General features: G+C 40.0%; 1 protein-coding gene across 1 annotated transcript in view; it reads right to left on the reverse strand.

The window, feature by feature from the left end:
* Positions 1-760: 760 nt before the first annotated feature.
* The window catches only part of LOC137913981 (carbohydrate sulfotransferase 8-like), an 89,931-nt gene continuing 65,082 nt past the window's right edge, over positions 761-25,609 (reverse strand). The window contains exons 2-3 of the mRNA XM_068757599.1: positions 3,232-3,269; positions 761-1,894 (exon numbers count right to left, since the gene is read on the reverse strand). Of these exons, the coding sequence (XP_068613700.1) occupies positions 761-1,894; positions 3,232-3,269 (1,172 nt within the window). The remainder of the gene's footprint in view (positions 1,895-3,231; positions 3,270-25,609) is intronic.

Raw genomic sequence — 25,609 nt, forward strand, 5'->3', positions numbered from 1 at the left:
AAAACCATTGACATTAAACATTTGTATTAGTGTGCATGGATACATAGAGGTATACTGCTGCCTAAAGTGCTTTAAGTCAAACAGTAAATGCACATTTTCCATATTAAAAATGGATATGTTGAGTTAATTTGAACAAATTGCAGTACATGCCAGTAAACGTGACTAAATATGCATCTGAAGCCAAGTAATAACCAAATCAATATAGTCCTAAATGTTTTGTTTTGATTATTCCTAAAGTGGTGGTAGAGGTGCAGGTAATTAAAGCTACTGTAGGCTGACTAGAATTAGGGATGGGATTAGATTTTGTACTAAATGTGTGGCCTGTATTGCGCCACATCCAAGAATGCATTTGCAAATACTGATTGACTGGCAGCAAATAGGGCATATAAAAAACAACAAACATTGAAAACAACAAACTTTTTTTTAGAAGCAACGTTAAAACTTGAATATTCCATCTCACCATGTGTCAGAAGTGAATAAATAGATTGCATTTTACAACTATTTAGAATATTTTATATGACAACCCATAAACTTTCTCAACTCAGAATTGTCTAAAAAGCAATATAATCTGGTAGAAACGTATTCATAAAAAGTACCTTTTATGAAATTCAGAGATATATTTGGTCTCTAATCTCTGGCCTTTGATTCAAAGATCCTTGTGAGCATGTGCGTGAGACATTTACATTAATGATGTAAGCCATATTAAGGATGTAGACGTGTTGGAATGTGACTGTGAATCGAGCATCTTGTTAGGAGTCAGTTAATATAAATCTTTAAAAGGCTTGGAGTAGTTAAACATCAAATAGTCCATGTAGTAGAAGTCATACACGCGCTGTCTCTCCAGCATGCTGACCTGTGAAAAGTATTTTTGTGTGATCTGCATAGAGGTCCTTGTGTCAGTTGGGTTCCGGTCTTTAAAGCTGGGCAATGTAATGTTAGGTGGAGCCCCAGTCAATCTCAGGACAAAGTTAGACTCCTCTTCCATATTCTCAAACTTGCCGATAAAGTCATAGTCTATGAGACAAGGGTTGCAGAGTTGATTCACCTGTTCCCAATGGATGTCCATTCCTACTGGCCGGTGGACATCCAGCAGGTACTGGACAAACTCTTTGAATGTGACCCCGCTGCCTGTCTTCAGGGCTGCCCGGGAAGGGTTTGCCCTGTACTTGGAAATTATGGGTTTTCCAAATAGGGAGTGGTAGTAGTTGTTAGGATTTTCAAATTTGTCTCTGTACGCCGACACCATTCTCTCCAATGGCTCTCGGACAAAGATGACTTTTGTGTAGGTCTTAAGGCGATGCATGATCCCCTGGCGTCCAAAGCTGTCGAGTGTCTTGAGATGGTGGCCATAGTGGACGGTGTCATGTTTAATGCTCTGAGCATTTGGGGCTTGACCTGCCAACACCATTAGGGTTCTCTTCCAGTTGGAACACCCTGCCTTGGGCACCTGGCAATACAACAACTTGTATTTATCCTCAACATAGAGGTGCTTCACATGATGACGTGTGACAGTTCTGGAGATGCTGCTTTTGTACTTTGCACAGATTTCCTTCATCAATTGCCGGCGTGCTTCAAAGATACTGGGGTAAAAAGAACCAATGGCTGTGGATGAGGAGGACACTGATGATGAAGAGGAAGGAGAGGAAGTGGGTGGGGAAAAATTATTGATGGTGTGATTGATTGAGGGACTTGTTTTCAACAGTTTGCGCTGTCTTTTGGAGACATGAAGAGAGACTATGTCCTGCTCCCGAGACCCAGCGGTAGATGCCTGTCTACTTTCCTCAAAGTGTGGAAACTGCATTGGAGGGATCGGGCTGGAGAAAATATCTTCGGCTGCTTCATGGTCATGATAACTGTCAAGTTTGCCTCTCTGTCTGTCCGGTGTAGAAAGAGTCTATAAAACAATGACAGTAAAACATCTCTTTAGACCAGAAAGATATCAACATACACATGCTGTACACTTCTTAGTAATTATGGTAGAGCTTTATTGGCAAAAACAATGACATTAACGTCCAGTACAGAAATAGGCCGCTTGATGGTGCTGTTTCACTATATCTTTCACAAGGGTCTAACTTTGTGACATAAAAATATAACACTGCCCAATGCCATCCATCACATATCAATAAATGGATCTGTATTATCATATAAATGTCTTATAAACACTTAATGGGGAATCTAAATTAGAATCAGCCACTGTCTGATTAGCATCATTTGATCCCCCAGGCAATCGTGCATTCTGACATTTTATTTCAATTTAATGCTGTAATGGTGTCATAAAGCCAATGCACTAGATGTATAATTTAATTTAATAACAGCCAAGGTAAGGAGGCCATCATGAATACTGGCCCATCCCCCCTTTTTTTACTTAAATAGCCATATTCTTACATCTGGAGGGGGAGGGAAAGGAAGGAGTGGTTCCTTGCTGTTTGTTTGCTGTGTGAAGCCAGTAGCAAATGGCAGCAGCCGTTGCACCAGACATCACATGCTACAGGTTTTTCACTTATGCAAGTCTCTCATTAGTTCTGAGGATCACAGCAAAATTGAGAGCAAGAAGAGATCGGCTGAGAGGAGAAATATGTCAAACCTGATTTTGCTCTTCCTTAATTTAAACCTTGTTAGTGACAAATTACAGTATGATAAAAGCCAAAATGTCCACGCCTTAAAAATGTTGTAAGGCAATTCAGGACACTTTTAATGCCTTGTAATAGTTTATTCAAATTGTGGAGCTTTAATTTAGTTTTGATCTGGCACATGAAAGCAAGGCCATTAAAACTTGCTCTTGTAAAAATAATTGCCAGAAAATACAGGAACTGAACTCAAAATGCAAAATTATATGGATTTGAAAGAGTTATAACAATACTTATCTCTTATCCATATCGCTGCTAATGCTTGAAATGCTTCATTAAATGAATGGACTTCTTATAAATCTGCATGATTATGTTACTAAATAAACCATTGTTAACCAACTAAACTAACTAACAATCAATAAGCTTCTATTTTGGAGGATGAAAAAAACAGAAGGGTGTGATCTGAACCTAATCTTGGTTGACCCAGGATTCTTTTTTACCCAGTAGAGTCTGGCTGGCTGTGTGAGGTCAGCTTCTCTACATAAATGTTATTGGACATGCTGAGAGGTACAAGGCAGGCAATTCCTTTTTTTTTTGCTTGCAACAGATAACAGTTGGGAGCAACCTGTGTAGCTCTTTTGGGAGAAAGAGAGAAAGCATTTACCTCTCTGGACTGCCGTAGAGCGCTTCCAAGCTTCACGCCTGCAGGAGAGAGAGGAAGGAAGACAAAAAAAAAAAAGAATTCACCTATTAAGTAAACATAAATTTTTTGCTCTTGTGGAAGAGAGTTGAGCCTCGGATGCATCAGAGGCATAATAACGTTTAACGTTTGCTATCTCTTCGCACGTCTGCTTTTAATCCCCAGGAAAACCACTGGTGATCAAGTAGTCCACAGGGGGAAGGCAGGTTATATCTGTGTGTAATGAGCTGCCACAAGCATGAAAAGTTGGTAAATAAGTTGTGCTCCTAGTATAACAATGAATGAGGATGAGACAGAGGGAGCTAACAAAGAGACTGAAAACTACATGTTATTTGTCTTAGATAAAAGAAAGAAAGAAATAACGAAAGAAAAAGAAAGTAAAGTAAAGGAACCAATTCAAGTTTGATAAAGGTTTAGATTACATACAGGGGGATCGTAAGAAAAGCAAGACAAAGAGTCATGGCATTTGTAAAGTCTTGAGAGGGGACAGCAGGAGGTGATGGAGACATACAAACTGGTTTTGTGGCAGCCTTTGGGACTGGAGGTATGTATATTGACAGATAGGGAACGGCATGACAGACAGTGTGTTTAGTGTTCTGTCTTTGTTAGACATCTCCTTTCCTTAGGTCCTCCACCATCTTGCTGGTATATAATAAGGCTGACAGGTTTGAGTGGAGCTGTATGGCTACTGATGGAAGGGAGAGAAGAGGACACCTCTGCGTGAGTGCCCTGTCACTTCTAATTTGAGTGTGGAAGTGAAAGGAACCTGCACGAGGGTGTTCTGGTGGGGTCTGTTGATGCAGGTCACCACCCTCCCTAAGTGATGAAATCTGCAGATCCCTATCTCACACTTAAACACGCATCGTTGGAAAGGGAATCAAATGCGCTGCCCAGGTGCAATGTTGGTTTAGATTAGTATGCACTAGAGCGCTCTGTGTCGCTGTCTGGCTCTGTCAGTTGAATCTTTACTTGTCTTCACTCTTTTTACACACTGGAGGAAGATGCAGAGGGGACAAGTGGACTAAGGCGATGGCGTATGACATTTTATCATCTTGTTTGAATGCTGCTCTGCTGGTTGATCTCCGAGCCCTGATACTAGCTTTTGTAGGATGAGCAACTCGCCATCATTTACGTTGGTGAATTAATATTTATTCCAACAGCAACAGATGCAATCACTGGGGAAACACATCTCGAGCGCAGCGATAACCACATTCTGTCCATGTCGAGCATCTAAACAGACGGAGTGGCAGAAGCCCCTTGCAGTCCTGATGATTTTGTCAAAGTATACGCTGCATGTTATCAATGTAGAAAAAGCATCAACGAGGCACTGTAATTGAAATCTCCAAATATTTAATTGGTGTGTCACGGCTGTCACACTCTGCTGTTCTATATCACACCTTCAAGCACTGGGACATTTTAAACCTGTGCCTCTTTGCAATGGAAAAAAAACCCAAAACTGTTTTAACAAGACTTTTTCCTGAAAAAATAAAAAGTATCTGTTAAAACAGTAGGCAGTAATCTGCAAGACAGTGATTGGAAACGGAACTGTCATAAATGTGCGTGAAGCCTTTAGTTGTTGTTTTACTTTGTTTTACATTTTTATCATTAAGTCTTTTTAGCATTTACGTCTGCTTTAAATGTATGGGGTGATCAAAAACAAAACTTTCAGACCAAAATCAACACCACAGCATAACTAAACTCAACAGAGTCTTCAACACAAACAAAATCATATAATCCAACACTGACAAGAGTATTTTCTTATGCACATATAAGGCATAATAATTGTCATAATTCTCAGAGGACTTGCATTTTGTCCATTTTGCCAGTTTAAAATATTACACTCTGGATACAGTTTTCATAGTTTTGTGTTTTGAGGCCATAACCAAAGACAATCAACCAAAATGCAGTTGGGTAAAACTGCTGTGGCGTAAACTGACCATTGCAGAAAGGCTACCCACTGGATAAAAATGTCTGCTTGTGATACATGAATGGGACAATTAGATAAATCACTGGCTACGGAATGGGAGGGCGCTGATAAACCAGAAATATGAAATGCAGTTAAGTTAAATTAGATTCAAGCCTAAGGCATTGAACAGAGCATACGAGACATCCAGCTGTCCTATTCAGCACTTTGTGACAGTGACGCCTAGTTAAAGTTGCTTTGAAATTGAATCTGTCACAGCTTGATTCAGCCCAATAAATCTGGACTTTAACATCTGTTGCAAATAGCATGTCAATTCTGGCTATGAAAATACAAGCCACTGTGAAGTAAAACAACTTTCATGCAAGAAACATATTTTCCACAATAAACTATGACTGAAACGAGTAATATAACGATTTAAAGCAAATTTCAGGGGGATTTGTAAACACCATTTATCTCTGTATTGTCTGTTTGGTTGACGCTAATAGTTGCTGTTTGATTGCAATTTCACACTCAGTCAATTCCACTCAGTATAAGTATACTATTGATTTTTACTGCAGTGCAGTGAAACACTGATAAATTATTTGGCGGATTCATCTGAGCAACGCAGAAAAGTCTCCCTGGTAATTCCACACTCGTGTAAAAAGAAAGCTATTGGCCATTTTCTATGTTATAATAATAATAATAAATAAAATAGTTACAAAGAGTCTAGAAAATACAAGATCTGGACGCTCTACAAGAGGATTATATTGTATTCAGATTCTGTTTTCTGTAGCACTAAGCAAAAATATTTTCTGCAGCATTAATTACAAAATTCAGGGATAACTGCACCAATCATGTAATGTAAATAAAATATTCAACCAATAAGACAAAAGCTGTTTTTTAAACATTAAATACCAAACTGTCTTGTCTTGTGAGCTCTGAAGGTTTCAGTAAAACAAACAGAAAGCCGACCATTTTTAGTCAAAAGAGGTTGATTATATCTATTTTTATGCTGTGATTCAGATGCATTTCTCTGTAATTCTTGTAATGGTGGAAGCTGATTTATAAGATGAAGCTTTGTCCTCTCTTGCCCTCTAAAGAACCTTGAGCATCCCTAGCTCTCTTGTTGAGACCAAGGTTCTGAATATTCATGCAGATGACCCTGCTTTACTGCAAGGATCCATATAATCAAGTGCCACATCATTAGTGGATCTATTACCATCCTTCCCTCTCAAAGACCCTTGTGGACCACTCTAAAAGAGACACACATCAAACATCCTTTTTCCCTGTTACTGTCACAGAGGAGGAGCAATGGACGAAAACAATGTGAAAATAATGAGCTTGTTAAGTGAAGGATTGCAGCCTGTCTGTTCTGAGAGAAAAATGCCTGGTTTTATTCAGAGACAAGCCGGGTGGGTGCTCGAAGCCAGACAGACAAGGCGTGTCCTCCTGCAGTCCACTTTTTAAACCAGGCAGTCATGTTGTGCCACCATAAACCCTTATTATTCATTCAGCACACTGAGCTACCGTGACCCCGACCAGCTGCAACCCCTTCTCTCCCCAACACACCACCTACACCTGCGCACATTCTCCTCCTTCACTTGACTCTGTGTGGGAATACAAAGCTTTGGCATACTGGTGTTGTTTATCAGAGAAAAAACCCCACTTGAGAACAGAGGAATTAAGCTTTATACCCAGGTCTATTGATGTTTAAACTGGTTTTGGTGAGAGATAAAATTATGTTTCAGCTAGTGCAGAAATCCTCCAGGACTGGGCCAGAGGCAGCAGCTACAGGAGGGACCTCTGAGTGATTTGGGAATGAAAATATGCTCGAAGAGCTTCTCAAAAGAACAAACGCGGACCATCTAAAATGTCTGTGTCTCATTATCTGACGGATGGCTCATGTTATGAAGGAAGGCTTGGCAGAGTTGCATCAATCTTAGATGTCCACACCTCAAAGCCCAAATTTGGCCAAAAATTAATCAATAACAGATGTTCAATGTACTGTAAATCAAACACCAGGAAACTACAAAACAAAGTAATCCCACAAACCCAGACTAATTTCAATTGGATTTAGATTCATTTTAGGAGACTTTGTACTCTGATTTGAAGAAATAAAGCTGATTTGATTACGTTTTACACTGTAGGTCACAGAATGCTACAAACTACGTTCATATTCTGCATTTCCTGGTGCTCATTGACAGAGGCTGATAAAGGAAATAAACTGGCTTGTTTAAAGCCCACCCCCCCTCTGTCTATTTAATCCATGCACTTGAAGAAATGGTAGTTCAAAATGACCTAAAAGAATGACAAAGTGTGAATTGCTCCCAATTTTGCTTTACATAAGGGGACCGGTTGGTGCGCCCCAACCACTGGGGGGTGTCCCTCAGTTCCCCAGGTAAAGTCCACTCCAGGGCCCCAGAGAGGAGACCAACACACACATCTATGCGACCCGGAAAAGGTGCTCCACCAGAGAAGACACAAACGAAGAAAGTGAAACCCTGCCCATCCATCCACCCTCCTCTGTCTTTTCTGGGGGGTAGCTGTGAATAAAGCTGTGGAAATAGAATAAAAAAGAAAAAAAAGAATTGTTTCGGTGAGCAGAGCATGATCACTGCTCACCGAAACAATTATTTTTTGAATGCCTAACAATACCCAACATTTTTCTGATATCAGCACAGTATTATCATTTTTTGCAACTTCATGTATGCACACAGGGATATTTATTTATGTTTTATTAGTAAAGTATGTAAATTACCACATATAGCATTCTCCTCCTACTTCTGACCTCAGGTAAATGTTTAAGGCATAAAGGGATGTGTTCTGTCATTAGCTGTATTTTAAATGAAAGAAGATGCTTCCGCTAATCCTTCACTGCATTAAATCAGTGCATCTTCGATGCACCATAAATAACGTATAGTTTGGCTCAAAATCTTCTGTGGCAGAGCATGTAATGCATACAAAGATGACATTACTATTCAAGAAGATAAAAACTAAGCACACTGCAAGACTATTTATGATGCAAGCCTGTGGTGCTGCATTAACACCTTTGCACTATATTCAGCGCACTTTGCTCTGCTCCTCTTAAACAATAGATGAGAGCTTCTCATGAATTATCACTTCCATCATAACATCATCTCTATTTATGAGTTTGTGAATTGGCTAAGAGTGATACACTTTTACCATTTCCATACAAGATACAATACAAATTGCATAACAATCCTTGTTTCTAAAGATGATGCATTGATCATGACAATCTTAGAATATCTATCTCAGAATAATTAAAAGAAGAAGTTAAAGTTATTAAAATGGACATACTGCCTAGTTCTTTAGGAGTAAAACTCTTATGAAGACAAAAAAAATGCAAAACTGCATAAAGATAAAGAGAACCAAACTCTGTGGGGTAATAAAGCTGGTAGGTGTTACAAGCTCCCTCGGTTTTCTCCAATATTAAGATTATTTTTCTGTGCAATCTTTGAATTATTTCTCCCACACTGGGAACTGAACACAGCAGGAGGCAAAATAATGAACAGACAAAGCCACCAAAAGGGGGTATCAAATGTGCTACTGGTACTTATTACTGCTATGCCCATTAATTTTGACAACTACATCGTCTCTGAAATGATCATACCCGGAGCAGTTTCAAGGTTAGAAGATGCGCACACTACCGAGGGCCGATTTCCATGGAAACAGCGAGTCATAGAGCTGTATGTATGGCTGTGTTGGGAGGCGGCGTGTTGTAACACATCGTAGAGGGGTAGGGCAGCCAGCACAAGAAGGGATGTGTAAACAAATGCTACCTGTGAACTCCACGCATGGGGTTAAGTGAATTATGTCGGCCCAGATGAGGTGCAGGAGGCCGGAATTGGCACATATTGTATTTAGATCATATTTAGCTATTCAGATATTTACACCTCTTGACCCAGCCACTGACACAACCCCGCCCTCCCATTGAGCTTCTCCCTCACCCATGACAAGAAGCTGATGGGATTAGAAGAGTAACACACAAAGTGGAGTTTTAGCCAAGTTTTTCTGTTTACAACCGTGAAATCTTTGTTGACGCAGTCACAGTCTGCAGGTGGAGGTGCTTTATGCTGTCCTATGCACAGCTGGATAAAGAAAAAAGATTTACCAGAATGAATACTGACATGAGAAAAGTCAAACTCAGCATACTTCAGTAATATAAAAGAAAGTTGTGGACAGTGAAATATTTGGCAATGTACAGTATATCAAAACTTTCAGCCATTTTTCCAGAAATGTACTCCAGCATCAACACTGTAATTACAATGAAAAATGGCGTGTGACGATCAATGCGTGCTCTGATTATAAAGATACTGTACTCAGCTCTCAGCTCTTCAGACATGATTTTAAGCTATACATCAAAAGTAGAAAAAAAGTGGAAGCACAACAGTAGTACATGCAGTGGTTATGAAATCAATTTTGTTTAATTTTTAAAACAACAATTTCATAATAATAATGGGCTTTGCCTTCCTTAATGTTGGACGCAAATGCTTACCAGTTCCCTCTCATATTACATGGTGCCATTTGCTTTTTCCTCCAAGATCAGTATCACAGATGGATAGAGGCTACTAAAAGGCATACATCCACTTGTCCAGATGATTATCTTCTACATTCTTATTTGCTTGAATCTCCTGGTCGAACGTGGAAAGCAGACAATTGCAACTGACCGCTTGCTGTACCGTAAGTCCCTCATCCTCCCTCTTGCTGATTTAGGACAGGCATGAACAGGAGGCTCTGCTCCAGCAATAGCTATACACCCTTTACACCCACTGCACTTTACAATATGCATTAAAAACCATAGCGCATGCCAACTCCACTTATTCTGCTTGTCAAGATATACAATTTAAACAAGGGTGAGAATTGCCTTCCCTTACATTGGTGGAATGCATACAGCTGCTAATGCCTAAATAAGGGTCACATTTATCGCCAGAGAAAAAAAATAAAATAAAAAATCCCCCATTGAGAGAGTCTAAATCTTTGATTCAACCACCAATTTCCCAAAAGAGAATTGGCATCTCATAAATGTTAAAATATTTTTATTTGCAGCATTACAGCATTGGCAACTTCTAAACAACGGTGAAGTATCTTAATAGCAAAACTCATTATCTTCATTGTTGAAGACACTTTTGTCTTTTAAAATAACCTGATGGCTTTTGAAGAAGTTTCACCGCACCCTTCAAGCAAATCAATCATTTTACAACATAATTTCAAATGGTATACTTTTTTGTTTTGTTTTCGCCACACAAACATTTAAGGTGTTGTGTGTGTTGGCTTTAGGAGGAATTCCATGAGCTATTTGATGACATCTTTTTTGTGTCTTTTTCTCCCACAGTTCTGAATTTCTTAAAGATTAAAGATGGGGCCGAACCCTTTTATTGTGACCCGTTGGTTGGTATGCTATGCACTGAGGTGCTGTGATGCTATGTCTTCGTTAAATCCTTCTGCTCCCCTGTTCACCCCTATTTGTGGTGAGATTGGGAGCCTGAATTGGCCCTGTCACTGTTTACCCTGCCTCTCATTTGAGTTAGCTTCACGTTCTCCTGCCCACCCCTTGTTCTCCTGTCAGACTGCTGCTGATTACAGCAGCGAGTGATGAGTCCAGACATGTGAGTAAAGCACAGAGGCCATGACTGAATTCTAAAGAATCAGCAGTCACTCTCAGGCAGCAGTTCATGCCAAATTAACACATGGGGAGAAGATTGAAAATGCCATAAAGGTAATACTATCCATAGTGCTGCACACAATACTGAAATACTAGCGAAAAGAGAATGAAAGAAAAGGTGATGATTTAACAGAAAAAAAGCTCTGGTTGCGTATGAGACAATGTACAACATGACAAGCAGATTGTTATCTTGTGATCAAAGAGTAGCAAGTGAGTGAAATCACAAGTCTCTTGAATCCTATTCAATTTCAAAAATTCTGCTCGTAAAACTGATATAAACTCCATTAATGCATACTGATAATAAACTGGACTGTAAATAACTCAGATCGATAACCTGTCCCAAACAGACATAAAGGGGTGGGAAGAACAGGACTGCCACTCGAGTTCACGCGTCCAAGCAGCCTTATTTCTCTCTCAGTGCCTGGGAAACATTTTTAACATGCCTGCTAGCTCATCTCTGGGTCCAGCCAACACAAAAACAAGACCATTACAGGTCTTCATAGCAGCTCCTGACTTGCCTTGAGCACCTTCCTCTTTTCTTCTTATCGCCTATGGCCTTGCCTTTGTTATCCTCCCCATTATAATTCTCTCCACCTCCAGATTTTGGTCTTTTACTCCATTCTCCCAAATGTCTTATCTCCCTTTGTTTCTCGACTCCCCTCCACACCTCTGGCCTCCAGTCTTCAACCTATAATTTCCCCATACTATCATCTAGATCCTCTGTGTCTAACCAGAAAAGCAGTGGAAATATCACCAGATATTAAACATAGCTGCACCATCACGACTCCTGTGACTATGATTTCCTTCTGTCCTCGACACTGCGTGGGAACAAAGATAGAAATAATGATGGTAAAAGTTTCCATATCAGAGACCTTTTTGAAAGAAGCTCTGACAAGAAGTGATGTGTATGTGAACATCTGAACAGTGCAGAGCCGATTCCACTCTGTGCTAATAAGCTGTGTTGGTCTGTGTGTACTTGTGCGGCTGTCTTTGTGGAAATCATTCTGTTTTAAGACTTGGGTGCGAGCACATTTTTGCAAAATGAGGACACTGTGGCTAGACTTTCAGACAGACCCCCAAAGACCTATTTCAGGTTAAAGACATGGTTTCATTAAGTTTTAGGTTGGAGTTATAGTACATGTGGACTGGAGGATGGGCATGTACACTAGCTTTGATGATTAAGGTTACAGGCAATATGTTAATGAATTTTAAATGTGACATGTGGGTTTCTAGTTTGTTGTGCAAGAACAGAGTTTTATGTAGTCACCACAACTGAGACTCCTGGTGTGTTTAGTTATGCAGGCAAGATTTGTCTACATCAGCGTATTGGACACAGACGTCGTCAAGCTCGACACTACGCTCTACATTAAATGAGGCAAATTTAGTATTCAAAGTCAAAAATAAGGATGTTATGGGAGCATATTATGTTATTGATTGCTGCTGGTTGATTTCTGCACGTGCAGAGCTGCGGAGGCATTGCTGAACTGAACGAGACGCACCTGTTAGACATCTCACCTAATCAGCTCCTGTTCTGTCTGTTTCCTCAGTATTATCAGGCTCTCCCATTCTATGTTTCATCCCGTATTCCCTAGTTCTATCTTTAATACCAGTTAGTATGTTTCACACAAGATGCAAGTACTTGTTTGGATCTCAGTAGAACTAAAAACTCCTTTCAATTTGTCTAGAATATGCAGTTCTATATGCAGAATCTGCTAAGAATCAGCAATGATGAGGCAGATACTGATCTTGAATATGACCAAAATGATCTGAAATTTGCAACTAACTAACAAATCCTGAACCTGTTCCTCCCCTATTGCACTTGGAAGATGTTTCCTATGTGTTTGGTTGGTTTACACTCTGCTTTGCAGGATCCAAATGATCAGCCTTTTTCTACATGCTTTTTGCTGCCTCTGAATATTGACAACGACTGTGGAAAAAAAAATAAAGAAGAAAAATCAGCAGCTTAAGGAAGCATGAATTCAATTTACTATTTATTTTATTATAATATGTACCCGTGCAAAGCATCTGGTCAGGCATTAATAAAGTCGAGTCGTGCTTGGCACTGATAAAACCATTCACAGCTAAATATCTCTTTCTGATTACCTGGCTTCAGCATTTTAAGTGCTCATTGAGCCCAGGCCGAGCCTCATTCTGCTACCTCAGACTCCTTTCTTCTCCTTTCCAGGGAAAATGTCAGAGAGGTGCAGTTAGCACCATGCGCTGCTCCCAGTGCTGGTAATTTGACAGTGAGCAGAGATGGTACAGAATAATTGGAATAGCACTTGCGTGTCAATGTGACACTGATGGAAAGAGCTCAACATTTAATGTGTATGAAATAGAAAGGGAAAATGATAGTTGGTGATTCCTAAAATAAATAAAAAAGGTTAATCAGACAAACACAAACATCCTGGGGTTTTGTATGTGACTGGAGCTAAAACAACTGTAAGTAAGCCAGTGCTGACCAGAACTGGTAGTTGATGGTTTAATTGGACCTAACTCAGCTGAGCGGATACATTCAAATATAACAGGAGGGTGTGATTGGTAGTTGTCCTGGTGATGTTTCTCACACAGCCAATCCTCCTGTTATGCGCTGATGCGAGAAGCAAAATGGTATGTTGTATTGTTGAAGCTTTGCCTGTCAAACAGCACACACAACAATAAAGATGCATCTTGATGGTGTGACTGGCAAGTTTCACAGAACCTTTTAATTGGTACCTTCCACTGAGCCGTGTACATTCACTGCAGCCTGCAATGTGAGAAGGGTGAATCTCCCTATTAGGAGATGACACGAGAGCAAATCAGTCTGGATAGTCTGTGGGAAGGAAAACAACCACATCCCTCAGCAAAAACTTCCCATATGCTTCAACAGAGCTGGCGCCTCTGTACGATTTGGACAGTAGCGGCTGCCATGTTAAGGAAATGGTGGGAATTGTTCAATCATCAGAGCTTGTGTTTGCATGTCAGAAAACGACGGTTAGAGCGGTCTATGATAAAAGTCAAATGCTCAAGTGATCAAGATGCAAACTAGAAGACAACAGCACTGGCCACAGGCTGTCTCTGGTGCAGACTCGCCAGTTTGGCTGTCCTTTTGCGCTCTCATACTATTAGATGCTGCTTTCAGTCTCACAATAGCAGTACAGCATGGTGTAATGAACAAGGTTACCAAGGGAGACCAGCAAGAATAGCATGGTATCAAAGGAAATCCAGTCAGCAAGAGATATTCAGACAGCGCTCCTGCTCTTTAATTCATTGCCTGCGCGTTCAGAGCGACTCAGCTCACTCTCCTGCTGTCAAACTCTGTCATTATCCATTAGTGTGTTTCTGCCTTTCCAGGGACCGCCCACAGCTGCTGGCAAGTATGAGTAGGTGTCTTCATTTTTGTTCACACGTATTTTGTGTACTGCGTGCTTGCTGTTGTATGAATGGGTTTGTTCACAATACCACTGATTGAGGTTACTGTTTGCTGTTCAAGAGCCTAATTGGTGGCCTTTTCTCATCAGGAACTTCGTAGTCATGGTGCTTTGTGCTTTATCAAGCACTGAGAACAGGAACATAGCCTCTATCGCTACCTTAGATAGATTTTGAGCAACACAAAAATAAAAAAAAATACCAAACAAAAAATGTGATTCATAAAATGAATGCAGAGAAATGTCACACATTATGTTTACACACTGCTGCATTGTGTTTCATATTAATCAGCCTATATGATTATGACTAAAAAAATATAATTTAGATCAAATTCCACATGGAATTCTTGCAGTGCAGCCTTTACATCCTGGAGCAGCATCAGTAAATCCGGCGGCTCAAAAGGCCTCACTAGTGCTACTTATTGTACAAAAACTAATAGCACACAACAACACAGCACAGTTACACAAAGTAGATAACTCAGTCCACCAAATGCCACTGTTGCTCTATAGTTACCTTATTGTTGATCATTTATACTGGCAAAAACCTATTGTCGGCCTGCTGTACAAAATCTTAAAAAACATTTCTACTTAGAAAAAGACAACTCTAATTGCTAGAGCACAGTTGTGGCTCTGAAGGGCAGCTGAAGTTTGGCCTGCATAAATGCATGTTGCAGAGAAGCTGCATGTCCTGTCATCTTAAGTTAAAACTTTGTAGCTTCCACAGTACTATTATTGTGCCTCTGGCTGTTTGATGATGCTGACCTAAGACTTTAAGCTTGATTCATCACAGCACTAACAGCATCAGTAAATTGCTTACAATGAAAAAGTGAACGCATTTATGCCTTTCCTACATTGTAGTGCACTTATAGTAGAGTCATGCTGTCTTTCTTTATAGAGTATTGTGGCATGAGATTGTACAGCAGAACAAAAGTTTCTCCCCTCAGCAGCTTAACTGAGTGACAACTCTGATGTTGCATGAAACGTAGTTTCGACTGTTGACGGATCCAGCCGAGCAGGAGTGTGGCCAGAGGTGCGTTGTGAGATTGCTGTCATTTTATCACGTTCACTTTGAATTAAACGTCTTACTCCCGTGGCTGAAAATGGATTTATAACTTGCTTGTACTTGGGAGCATGGGATGTAAATGAAAAAGAAGGAATAAAGGCAATCGAGATAGGGATTCCAGGGAGATACTGAAGCTGAAATTACCAAGCAGTGGCAGGAAAACAGATACAAAAAAAAGAGAAAGTGAGGAAACAAAAGGAACATCACAGGAAAACATAAAGCAAAATGACTCAAAAAATAGAAACATGTGAAATATAACATATATTGCTGCATGAAATCCAGATATGGCAATTAAATGAAATTACAGAATGTTAATATTGGTTTTCCATTTTTAGACAGGTGGATAAACTGATCACTACATTGCAGAGATTTAACTAAGTTGTATATAATACTACAAAAAGAAAATACCCAGGTACATTTAGGTGCACCTGTTGTTATAAAGATTTTGGTAAAGAAGTCAAAAGAAGAAACATGAGCTATATAGAGCATTGAGAAGACGATTTAAAAATACAATCTAATCGCCAGCGGTTTAATAGCACGTAGAAGGAGGAGGTCCTACGCACAAGCAGCTCTCACCTAAATAAATGCACCATCTCAATTTTGATGAAATGAAAGATAAGGTTTGTGTTATATTTGTCGGGAAATTTGATGACTACTTAGGAAAACTACTATTAAATTCCAGATTTGGAAGAAAATAGGAAACCAAGTTTAAACCGGTTTCACACTCTGTGAGATTAAATAAACTGTACTGAAAATGTTTTCTCCCAGCCATGCTCAAACATCACATGCAGCTTCGTGCCTGCACGTTGAGAAGCATCTTTATGACACTTAAGCCATTAATCTGTCCGCTGCATCAGTCTAACAGTGAGCTGCTCATGGCGGCCGTAAGTGAACAACCGAGTGGCGACGACATCAGCTGCCAGGAGGATGAGTTGTCAGACTTGTTGCACATTCACAGCTGATAAAAGCTAAAAGGAAACAGCCAATTATCCACTGCAGCTGTGGAGATAGAGAGAAGGAAGTCAACCACTTCACCAGTCTTCTTGCCTAATGATGGCGGCCCACAAACCCACATAGCTGGATAGATCACCCTTGTGTCGTGTCAGCAAAGCATTACTAATGATGGACTCTTAAAACCGTATTACAGCCTGATATTGTGATTACCTATGCTTGATGGCTCAGAGATTCAGCCTGGTGGGAATTGGCCAGGTAATGAATAACTGACATGCTTAACCATCCACAAAAATACAAAATGCTCTATGTTAATAAACGAAAGGGAAAAAAGAAGAGGCTATAACAGTGAAGAGCTGCTCAGTCTACAGTCGGCATAACCAATGTTTCCATGAGTGGAACAGCAGTAACAACAATGGCAGTCAGACAGCAGCGATGATGTGATGATTCCCCACATTGGAAAGTTATGTTAAACAACTTTAATAGTTGAAAATGTACATAACCATAGGTTCACAGTGCCAGTCAGAAGTTTAGACATTCATTTGACTGGTACTGTTGTTTCTGCTTCTTTCAGCAGTTCAACACAGCATGTCCAAAGAACCATTTAAAGGCAGAGGTGGACTCAGACAGCCATTACCGGTACTATTTACTTCCTAACATTTTGGGATTTAAAACCCAAGCTTTTCTCTTCTCCTTCGCTCTATGGCTCTCCGTGTGGAGCATGCTGTTCTCAGCAGACAAACGTTCCCCCAGAAGTTTGATCAGTGTTAATGATAAAAGGTAAAACACACACAAACAATAAAGCAAGTACCGGTACTGCTTTAGCCTTTGCTTTCCAGTGACAGTATTATAGCTAAACATACTACTCGTGATACTTGTCAATAAGCAGCTCTGCATGCTGGGACACCTTAACAGATGTTTATTAGTTGGAAAGTTCCTTCTGCTCTTGACTCGTCTAAATGTTGTCGTTTTCTTAATTGAATTAAAATCACTTTGTTGTTGGTCGGTACTCTAAAAATAAACTCATTTTGCCTTGCCTTCAATTCCCCACCTCTATATTCCAAGTTTATTTATATTTCATATTTTCTACCAGTGAACCCTTCATAGCCCTCTATTAAAACCAGTTAACAGAAAAGCCTAGATCGTAGTTAGCTGTCATAAAACCACACCAGCAATCAGAAAATAAATAAGAAGTTGTAAGCCTTTGTGCTAGACTGCACCCTTCAACCCCCGCAGTGCACTGAAGTAATTGCACTACCTGCCAGCATGGAAGAAATGCCTCCCATTGAGCATTTCCATCATTTTGAAGGTTATGGCACTTTGATGTAACACAAGCTGCTTCATTTGACTATCTGCCAAATATGTATTAGGTGGCCCTCTGATGTTTGCGTGAAATATATCAAGCCTTCCAAACACTGACCAGGAATGTATGACGTGCTACCTTAATGAACAATAGCCCAGCCTTCTTCATGGAAAGTAACAAAGAAAGAAAGAAATACTATTAAATAAAATGAATGGCTTTAGGTTTAGCATGATACTGAGTAGTATAATACTAAAAATGTATTCAGAATATATAGAAATATAACTATTATGATATAGATTTAATCTCAAAATCTTGTGACAAAATAAAGAGTAATTACAAAAAAACGATACGTTCAATTAATGTATAAGTACGACTTATTATTAATAATAATGTCTTTTAAGGTAGAAATTTGGAAATTACACTCTGTTCTCAGGACTTCAAAGTTTAGTTACCCTGAGTTGAAGACAATGGTGGAATTTCCCGAAGTGTCAATTCTTTCCATACAAGTGGAAGAATATTTCACATGTGATATACACAAACTGCACTTAATAGCTGGGATAATATATTGCAATATAAGAGGAAGCCGTGCAGTATTAAGAATATATAACAAGTCTTTTCCTAGGCGGCCCGGTGGCACAGTGGTAAGCACTGTTGCCTCACAGCGAGATGGTCGCAGGTTAGTCTCCAACTTGTGGCCATTCTGTCAGGAGTTTGCATGTTCTCCCCGTGTCTGTGTGGGTTCTCTCCGGGTTCTCCGGCTTCCTCCCACCACCAAAAACATGCAGCTTAGGTAAATTGGTGACACTAAATTGCCCGTAGGTGTGAGTGTGGCTGATTGTCTGTCTCTGTGTTGCCCTGCGATGGACTGGCGGCTTGTCCAGAGTGTACCCCGCCTCTCGCCCATTGACTGCTGGGATTGGCTCCAGCTTGGCCCGCGACCCGATAGCGGAATAAGCGGTGAGAAAAAAATGATATACACAAACTGCACTTAATAGCTGGGATAAAATATTGCAATATAAGAGGAAGCCGTGCAGTATTAAGAATATATAACAAGTCTTTTCCTAGGCGGCCCGGTGGCACAGTGGTAAGCACTGTTGCCTCACAGCGAGATGGTCGCAGGTTAGTCTCCAACTTGTGGCCATTCTGTCAGGAGTTTGCATGTTCTCCCCGTGTCTGTGTGGGTTCTCTCCGGGTTCTCCGGCTTCCTCCCACCACCAAAAACATGCAGCTTAGGTAAATTGGTGACACTAAATTGCCCGTAGGTGTGAGTGTGGCTGATTGTCTGTCTCTGTGTTGCCCTGCGATGGACTGGCGGCTTGTCCAGAGTGTACCCCGCCTCTCGCCCATTGACTGCTGGGATTGGCTCCAGCTTGGCCCGCGACCCGATTACGCAATAAGCGGTTGGATAATGAATGAATGAATAACAAGTCTTTTCACTCCAGTCAATGTGTGTCATTGATACACTGTCGTAAAATATTAAGATTACATTTTTCATAACAACATTTTACAGTCTACGCTTAAGATTTTAAAGGTGAGAACAGCATGCACATCTGTGTAGACACGTGTGAAAAAACAATGTGTATGAAAATGTTGAAATACAAATTAATTTTGTTGCTTGCAAAATGTCCAAACAGATGTTGTGGACATTGGCAAGCGAGTCTCCTGGTTGGTGGGCATCTTCCAATATTGGTGAATAGAGAATGGTTCCAAGATGAAGATCACAACCCTTTCTGAATCCATATTCTATACCTCAGAGTGCTGGAAAAGGTCAGATCTGTTTTCCTGAGAAGTTGCTGGAGCTGGATTGACTCCAAAGCACCTGGTGCGGTGGAGAGACCTGGTGGAGGGTGAATCATCCTGACCGAGCACCTCTGCTGTGAGGGCATCGCGTATGATCTCGGGTTGTGTTTCCTTCCACCTCTCTGTTCTTTGTTACGCTCCCAGATGATTACACACAAGGCAACCTGCCGTTAAAAGAACTGGTGGATAATAATTCTGAATTCAATCACCTCATCCTCCCACTGAGCCCGTCTATATCACACTTACTAAATTTTACCTCCAGTCATACAGGAGAAGATGAAAGAAATGAAGGAAGGAAGAAGAAAAAAGAAAGGAGAAAAAAAATAGTGTTACATGAATATCAGGAGTGCAGTGGGTGTGGCCTTTTGGTGATGCTGACATTTTGCCACAGAAGAAGATTACAGAGCTGTTACAAAGAGCTCTGAAGGCGAGGCCTATGTAGCGCTGAAGCGGGATGAATGCCACCCACGAAGGCTGCCGTTTTCTTTTTTCCTCTCATGGAAAGCTGAAAGGGCCTTAAAATATTAATAAACATGCCCATCAATATCAAACCGCTGAAGTCATCGTCCCAGCACCACACATGCGGTTCAGACACTAATGGCAGTGAAGTTGAAAAGATTGGTATAAGGAGCGGACCGTGGTTGATTGAGATGATGCCACCTCTTCCACAAAATGATGTACAAATGGTTTCTTCATTTAACTGTTCTGATTTTTAAGATACATTTTGAGACCCTCTGAAGCTTTCATGGATTCTCCTGAGTCTGTTGGTTGTATAAACTTTGCTAATTGAGGGAATGTTCATTCATTCATTTTCTTGAAGTCAAGACAATCAAAAAATTGTCTCATCTTTAGCTGCTTATCAGGATCCGGTTTGTGCTGGAGCTTATTGCACCTTACTATGGGCGGAGGCACTGCATGTTGAATGAGGGCAACATGGTAAAGTGGTAAATTTAAAGACATATTCCATGAGAACTGAAATAAAATATGACAAGATGAATTCAAAATGTATTTATTTTTACAGCTGGATTACTGTCGTGAAAATTTGCTGCAACATTAGGTGTCCCGTTAAATAAATCGTCTTTGTAAACCATAAGAGGTGCTTTCAAATCTGTCTTATAGAAAAGGTATAATAAATGGGAGAAATAATGTAGAAAATTTCACAACTGCAGAAAAACTGTGGTAATATCTCCTTTTGAAAATACCTCTTTTACACATTAAATATATTATTACATTTAGCTACAGACATGCATCTGTAATTACCCGGTGGATAATTTAAGTCTTAAATGTTTTCATTCAGAAGTCAAAATTGATTTTTCTAGAGAACATGGTCATGGCACAGAAAATTAGACCAGGATGTTAATTTGGAATTGAATTTCACAGAAACAGTATAAAGTGCTCACTCTCTGGGTAATGCCTGTCACCCCCTGATAAAAGGCTGTGCAGCTACAGGATCCACCAAAAGGAATATGGGCTTTTAAGAAATAAATTCATCTGATTGACTTTGTAATTTTGGATTTCAATTAACCTACTGACAGCAAGTAAGTATTAAAGCAGTGGCCATAAAAAAAGAGACAAAGTAACATGATTTTGCACGTGTGCTCAGGTATGTGCTAGCATCTTCATGTTTCTTGCATGTAAAGGCTGCACTACAAGACTTCCATGTGGAAGCAGCACATGCAGAGTTATGCTTCATTTAATCTCTGGCATGCGTAAACCCACGGAACATCTGATATAGAAGATGCTGTTTTAGAACTATGGCATGCAATTTATTTGACACCATGACTAATCTGAATGCTCCATCTTATTCCAATGTGTTATCTCATAACACACTACGTTTGTTCTTAACTGTAGCGTGAAACGCCCTACGTGCACAATGAATTGCCACCCCCCTGTGAGCCGGAGATGGATTACAGGGCTTTCATGGGGAGAAAATCACCTGCATTAGCAAAAGGAAAGGCCACCATAATATACAACGAACCCAGACTCCCATAAAAGGAAAGCAAATACCAGGAGGAGCTGTATGTTTTATAGCAAGAGCACAAGATAGAAAAGCAAGGGAGGAAGAAAGCATTAGAGAATATAACTTGAACTCATAATGAAAAGATTCAGTCCAGAGTAAATCTAAAAGCTACAGAGACAGCAATATCAAAAGTTATTGTTGAACAGAACAGAGAAGTATGCGAGCAATCAAAACTAAAAACACATTAACTTTTGAAAATTGAAATAACTTATTATAGGATTTAATTCATGATTTGATTCAAATATTGCTCTATCATTTACCACACTCTGTTCTAAATCATTCATGATGTAAGCAACCAACTTTTAAAACAATTTCCTATTGGGATAGCACAGGAAGTGTAGATGGTTCCACACTAAGGGCGAAGTCTGATCAAATTTGTATAATATTTTAATCTCAAAACACAAAATTAACTTTCTTCAACACATTCACAGCCACAAGGTTTTGTAGTTTACTGGTTTAATATGCTTACATTTTTGGATACTACCTTTTGTCCCAGCTACATTTTACACTTGAAGTACTTTCCTTGAAGTATTCAAATGAAGGTTGTCTAAGAGTGGTGATGTGCGAAATTCTCCAGATTGTAATTTAGGGTGAGCTGCATGTGTTTGTGCATCAAATACCGGCACTTTGAAGAACAGATGTGTGACTTCTACCTTTTTTTTCTCCATAGGTCTGTCAATGCTTCTGCAATATGTGCAAGTACACAGCATTTTGGCATGGGGTGTGCTTCTCTGCTGAGGTTGTAGCTGTAATTGTGGTTGGACTGTCTGAGAGGTAGATTCTATATTATTGTGCAGCAGCCCCCCAGCTCTAAGCTCTCAGTGTGTGCCGTCCAAGCAGTGGGACAGAGATTGCCACCACCTGTGGCTCAACTGGGAGCTGCTGCGAAATGAGAGCTGAGAAAAAACAAAAACAAAGGAGGCGCAGTATTGCAGAAGAGACAGGCGGAGGGAGGTGACACCGGAGTACGAAATCGCACGGAAGAGCAGAAGCTCATCTCTTGGTACTCCAAGAACCCCTTTTCTGTTTTCTGCAGAGTACACACAACCACAACACAAAGACCGCATCTCCATCACCCACCCTGTGTTCTTTATGCCTTGATTTTGGAGCAAACGTCCTTTAGACAAAGGTCAATGTAACCCCATTGTCATCACAACAAGCTCAGCTGCTGCTGACTCGGTCAAAACTGTAAAATTAAACGGAGAAAAATAAACCTACCGGTAATCACAAACACGGATTTTGCATGTACGTGCTGATTAACATTTACTGGTGTTTTATTCAACCTATAATTAATGATCTGTCACGTTTTAGATGCTGCAGGTGTCCCTGGATGACTTCAGAACCGATATCAGTCAGGAATGTCTCCGTGCTAGGCTCTTGTTTTCCTGTTCTCTCCCCCACAGGTCAATAGTGGCTGCGGTTATTTGTGCACAAACTCTGCTTCCACACTGCAGTTGAAAGTGAACCAATTCTAATTTGTACATTTTTTTACAAATTATTTTGCTTTGGCTGCACACATTCATCTTTGTGCATGACCAGTATCTGACATTAGTGTGCATATCTGTATGGCACTCTAAAGGATTCTGTTTCTAGATGGCAGAAAATGTCAGTCGCTGAAGAGGCCATCCTCAAAACGTACAGAATACTAATACAGACATTTATTTCTGTTGATTTCTTGAATTTTGTGGTAACAGTATTGTGTTGACCACCTTGTCATACTAATGGCAAGAATGCAAAAAGGATGCCTGTCTGTCTGCCTGTTTATCTATCTATCTATCGATCTATCTATCATCGCTTGTCCGTCTATAATAAATCTATTTTTATTCAATTTGTCACTGCTGAAATTTTCCTAATTTTGGTTTTGTCTACCACTGCTGGCAGATGATGAATAACGTACAATGAAAAAAACAAAGCCACATGAATTCCTATCTGGCTGTTCAGACGTCTGTCACATTAGCAGGAATCAGATATCTGATTTAGAAACACACATAAAAGTCCACATTCACACTATGGTTGACGGTAATCTGAGTTGAGAATTGTTCTTCCTATCATCCAATTCACCTTTTATATCATTTGAAATGTAATATCCCCGTGGGAACTCAGCTTCCTCCCAAAGTTCAAAAACATGCAGAACAGGTGAATTAGTGACTGTAAATTGCCCATAGGTGTGAGTGTAATGGGTTGTTTAGCTTTCTGTGTTGGCCCTGTAATTAACTGGTGGCTCGTCAAGGTTGAACCCCGCCCTGTCAGCTGGGGTAGGCTCCAGGCCCCTATGCAACTCTAAACAGGATAAACGATGACAGAAAATTAATTTGGGATGGAACTTACAGTTTTTCTCAGTCGCTTCGCTACTTTTCTCAGATGTGAATGAAAATTATCACAACTATTAGGCCAACCTCCACAACATCTAGTCATTTGTGCAGATCATAGTAGCAATTTCTCCTTCCTCTGAGAAAAATGCAAATGCTTTTGGACATGTATCAGTTGCTTTCATGCAATTCTCTGCTATTTTCTAACTTTATCATTTGCTTATGTCATGTCAGTCAAGATGAACTATACTTGTGGATGCTGAATAGTCATTCCCAATAAAACTCATTTCATTGCTTGAGTCATTACATACAAAATTGTTGAACTAGATATCAAATTCTGTCAAGCAAATTTTATACATGTCTTTATGTGCAAATGGCCGTGCTAGTAGCCATGGATGCAGCATGTGGTGACATCACAGCAGAGTCATGCAGAGGGTGGATTCACCACTCCATGAGACTCTTTCCTCACTGGGGCAAGGGATAATATCCGCTGTGATGTAGATGATAACATGTGGCCAGACAGGAACGTCTGGATGTGCCAGAATGATATAGTTGTGTCCAGTTACAATATGTACTGTTATATTGTTCACATTTGTACACAGCTCTACCAAAAGGGTGTTTCTTAGGTTTGTTCTAAATAAGTGGCTTTAGTGTATTTTTCTTTTGCACAATGCTGTAGAATTGCAAAGAGCATATACAGTAAAAACAACCGGATTTTTGCCAATGTAATAATCGCCTGTGAATTTTCATGCTTTACGTGATACGTTTCTAAAAACAGCCGTAGACTAGCGAAAATTAAATTAAAAAACAAACGTCTTTGGAAAGCTTTTTTGCTAATGGAAGTCCAACTGAGGTGGAAGAAGAGGAGGTAGAAGAGGTGCTGACGACCTCCAAGAAAATAAAACTTATTTTAACAGACAAACCAGGAGTCAGACTTAAAACACCGGCTTATCTAAAACAGCTGAGTAGCTTCGTTAACGAGGCAACGAAGGGTTCAAAACTGCTTCGGCACATAGAGACCAAGAACCCTGGATTAAAAGACAAGAATGTGGAATTTATGAAACTAAAAACGTGACCATGAAGGACAGAAGCAATTATTGAGGCCACAATTTATGGTGAGTAGATATTGGTGTAATACTTCTTTAACAGTTATTGCAAGTGCATAATATAAAGTTTATTGGTAAGATTATATTCCTCTTTTATTTATGGAACCAGATTTTATAAAACTGGTTCCAAAATGCTTCAAATTTGCAGTAACAACTTTGCCAAAACAGAAGCACAGGCATATTAGTAGTTTGTTTTACAACCGATTGATGCTGGTTGAGTGAAATTCAACTCTGCTGTAAGTAAATGTGGTTTAACAGTGCACAGCATCACTCGAGCAGAGACTGCAATGGAACAGACTCATGCTGTCTTTGGATGGTTGTAAAGAGATACCAGTGTAGGAAAATGGTCAGAATACAGTGTACCCCTTCAAATCATATTGCTTCAATAAGAGAATAAATAAATAAAATGTCAAAAGTAGCACTGTGGAAAGATGAGCAGTGAGTAGGCTCATTGGAATGAAACAGCTTTTTGCCAGACACAGGCCCGCCTGCAGACCTGCCAAGGCAAGCTTGGATCTGATTCAACCTTTGAAAACCTGCCACGGTGTGGCTGCACATGAATGGCCAATCGATGGTTACTATCCTGCTTGACAAATGAAATGGGAGTCTGCTGATTCACAGTAATAGAGAAGAAATTGATCCTATTTGTGCAAGATTTCCCAAAGCTGCACAGCAGATATTCATCAGAGTGTACGGAGGAAAACAAAACAAATTTGGAGGTTGCAAAACACATTAGTCAATAAGAGTCACACAAATACAGACGACACAAAACAGCAATGTGGCATCAAAGATGTAAG

The sequence above is a fragment of the Brachionichthys hirsutus genome, unplaced genomic scaffold (genome assembly GCF_040956055.1).
Source record: "Brachionichthys hirsutus isolate HB-005 unplaced genomic scaffold, CSIRO-AGI_Bhir_v1 contig_196, whole genome shotgun sequence".
Lineage (NCBI taxonomy): Eukaryota > Metazoa > Chordata > Actinopteri > Lophiiformes > Brachionichthyidae > Brachionichthys > Brachionichthys hirsutus.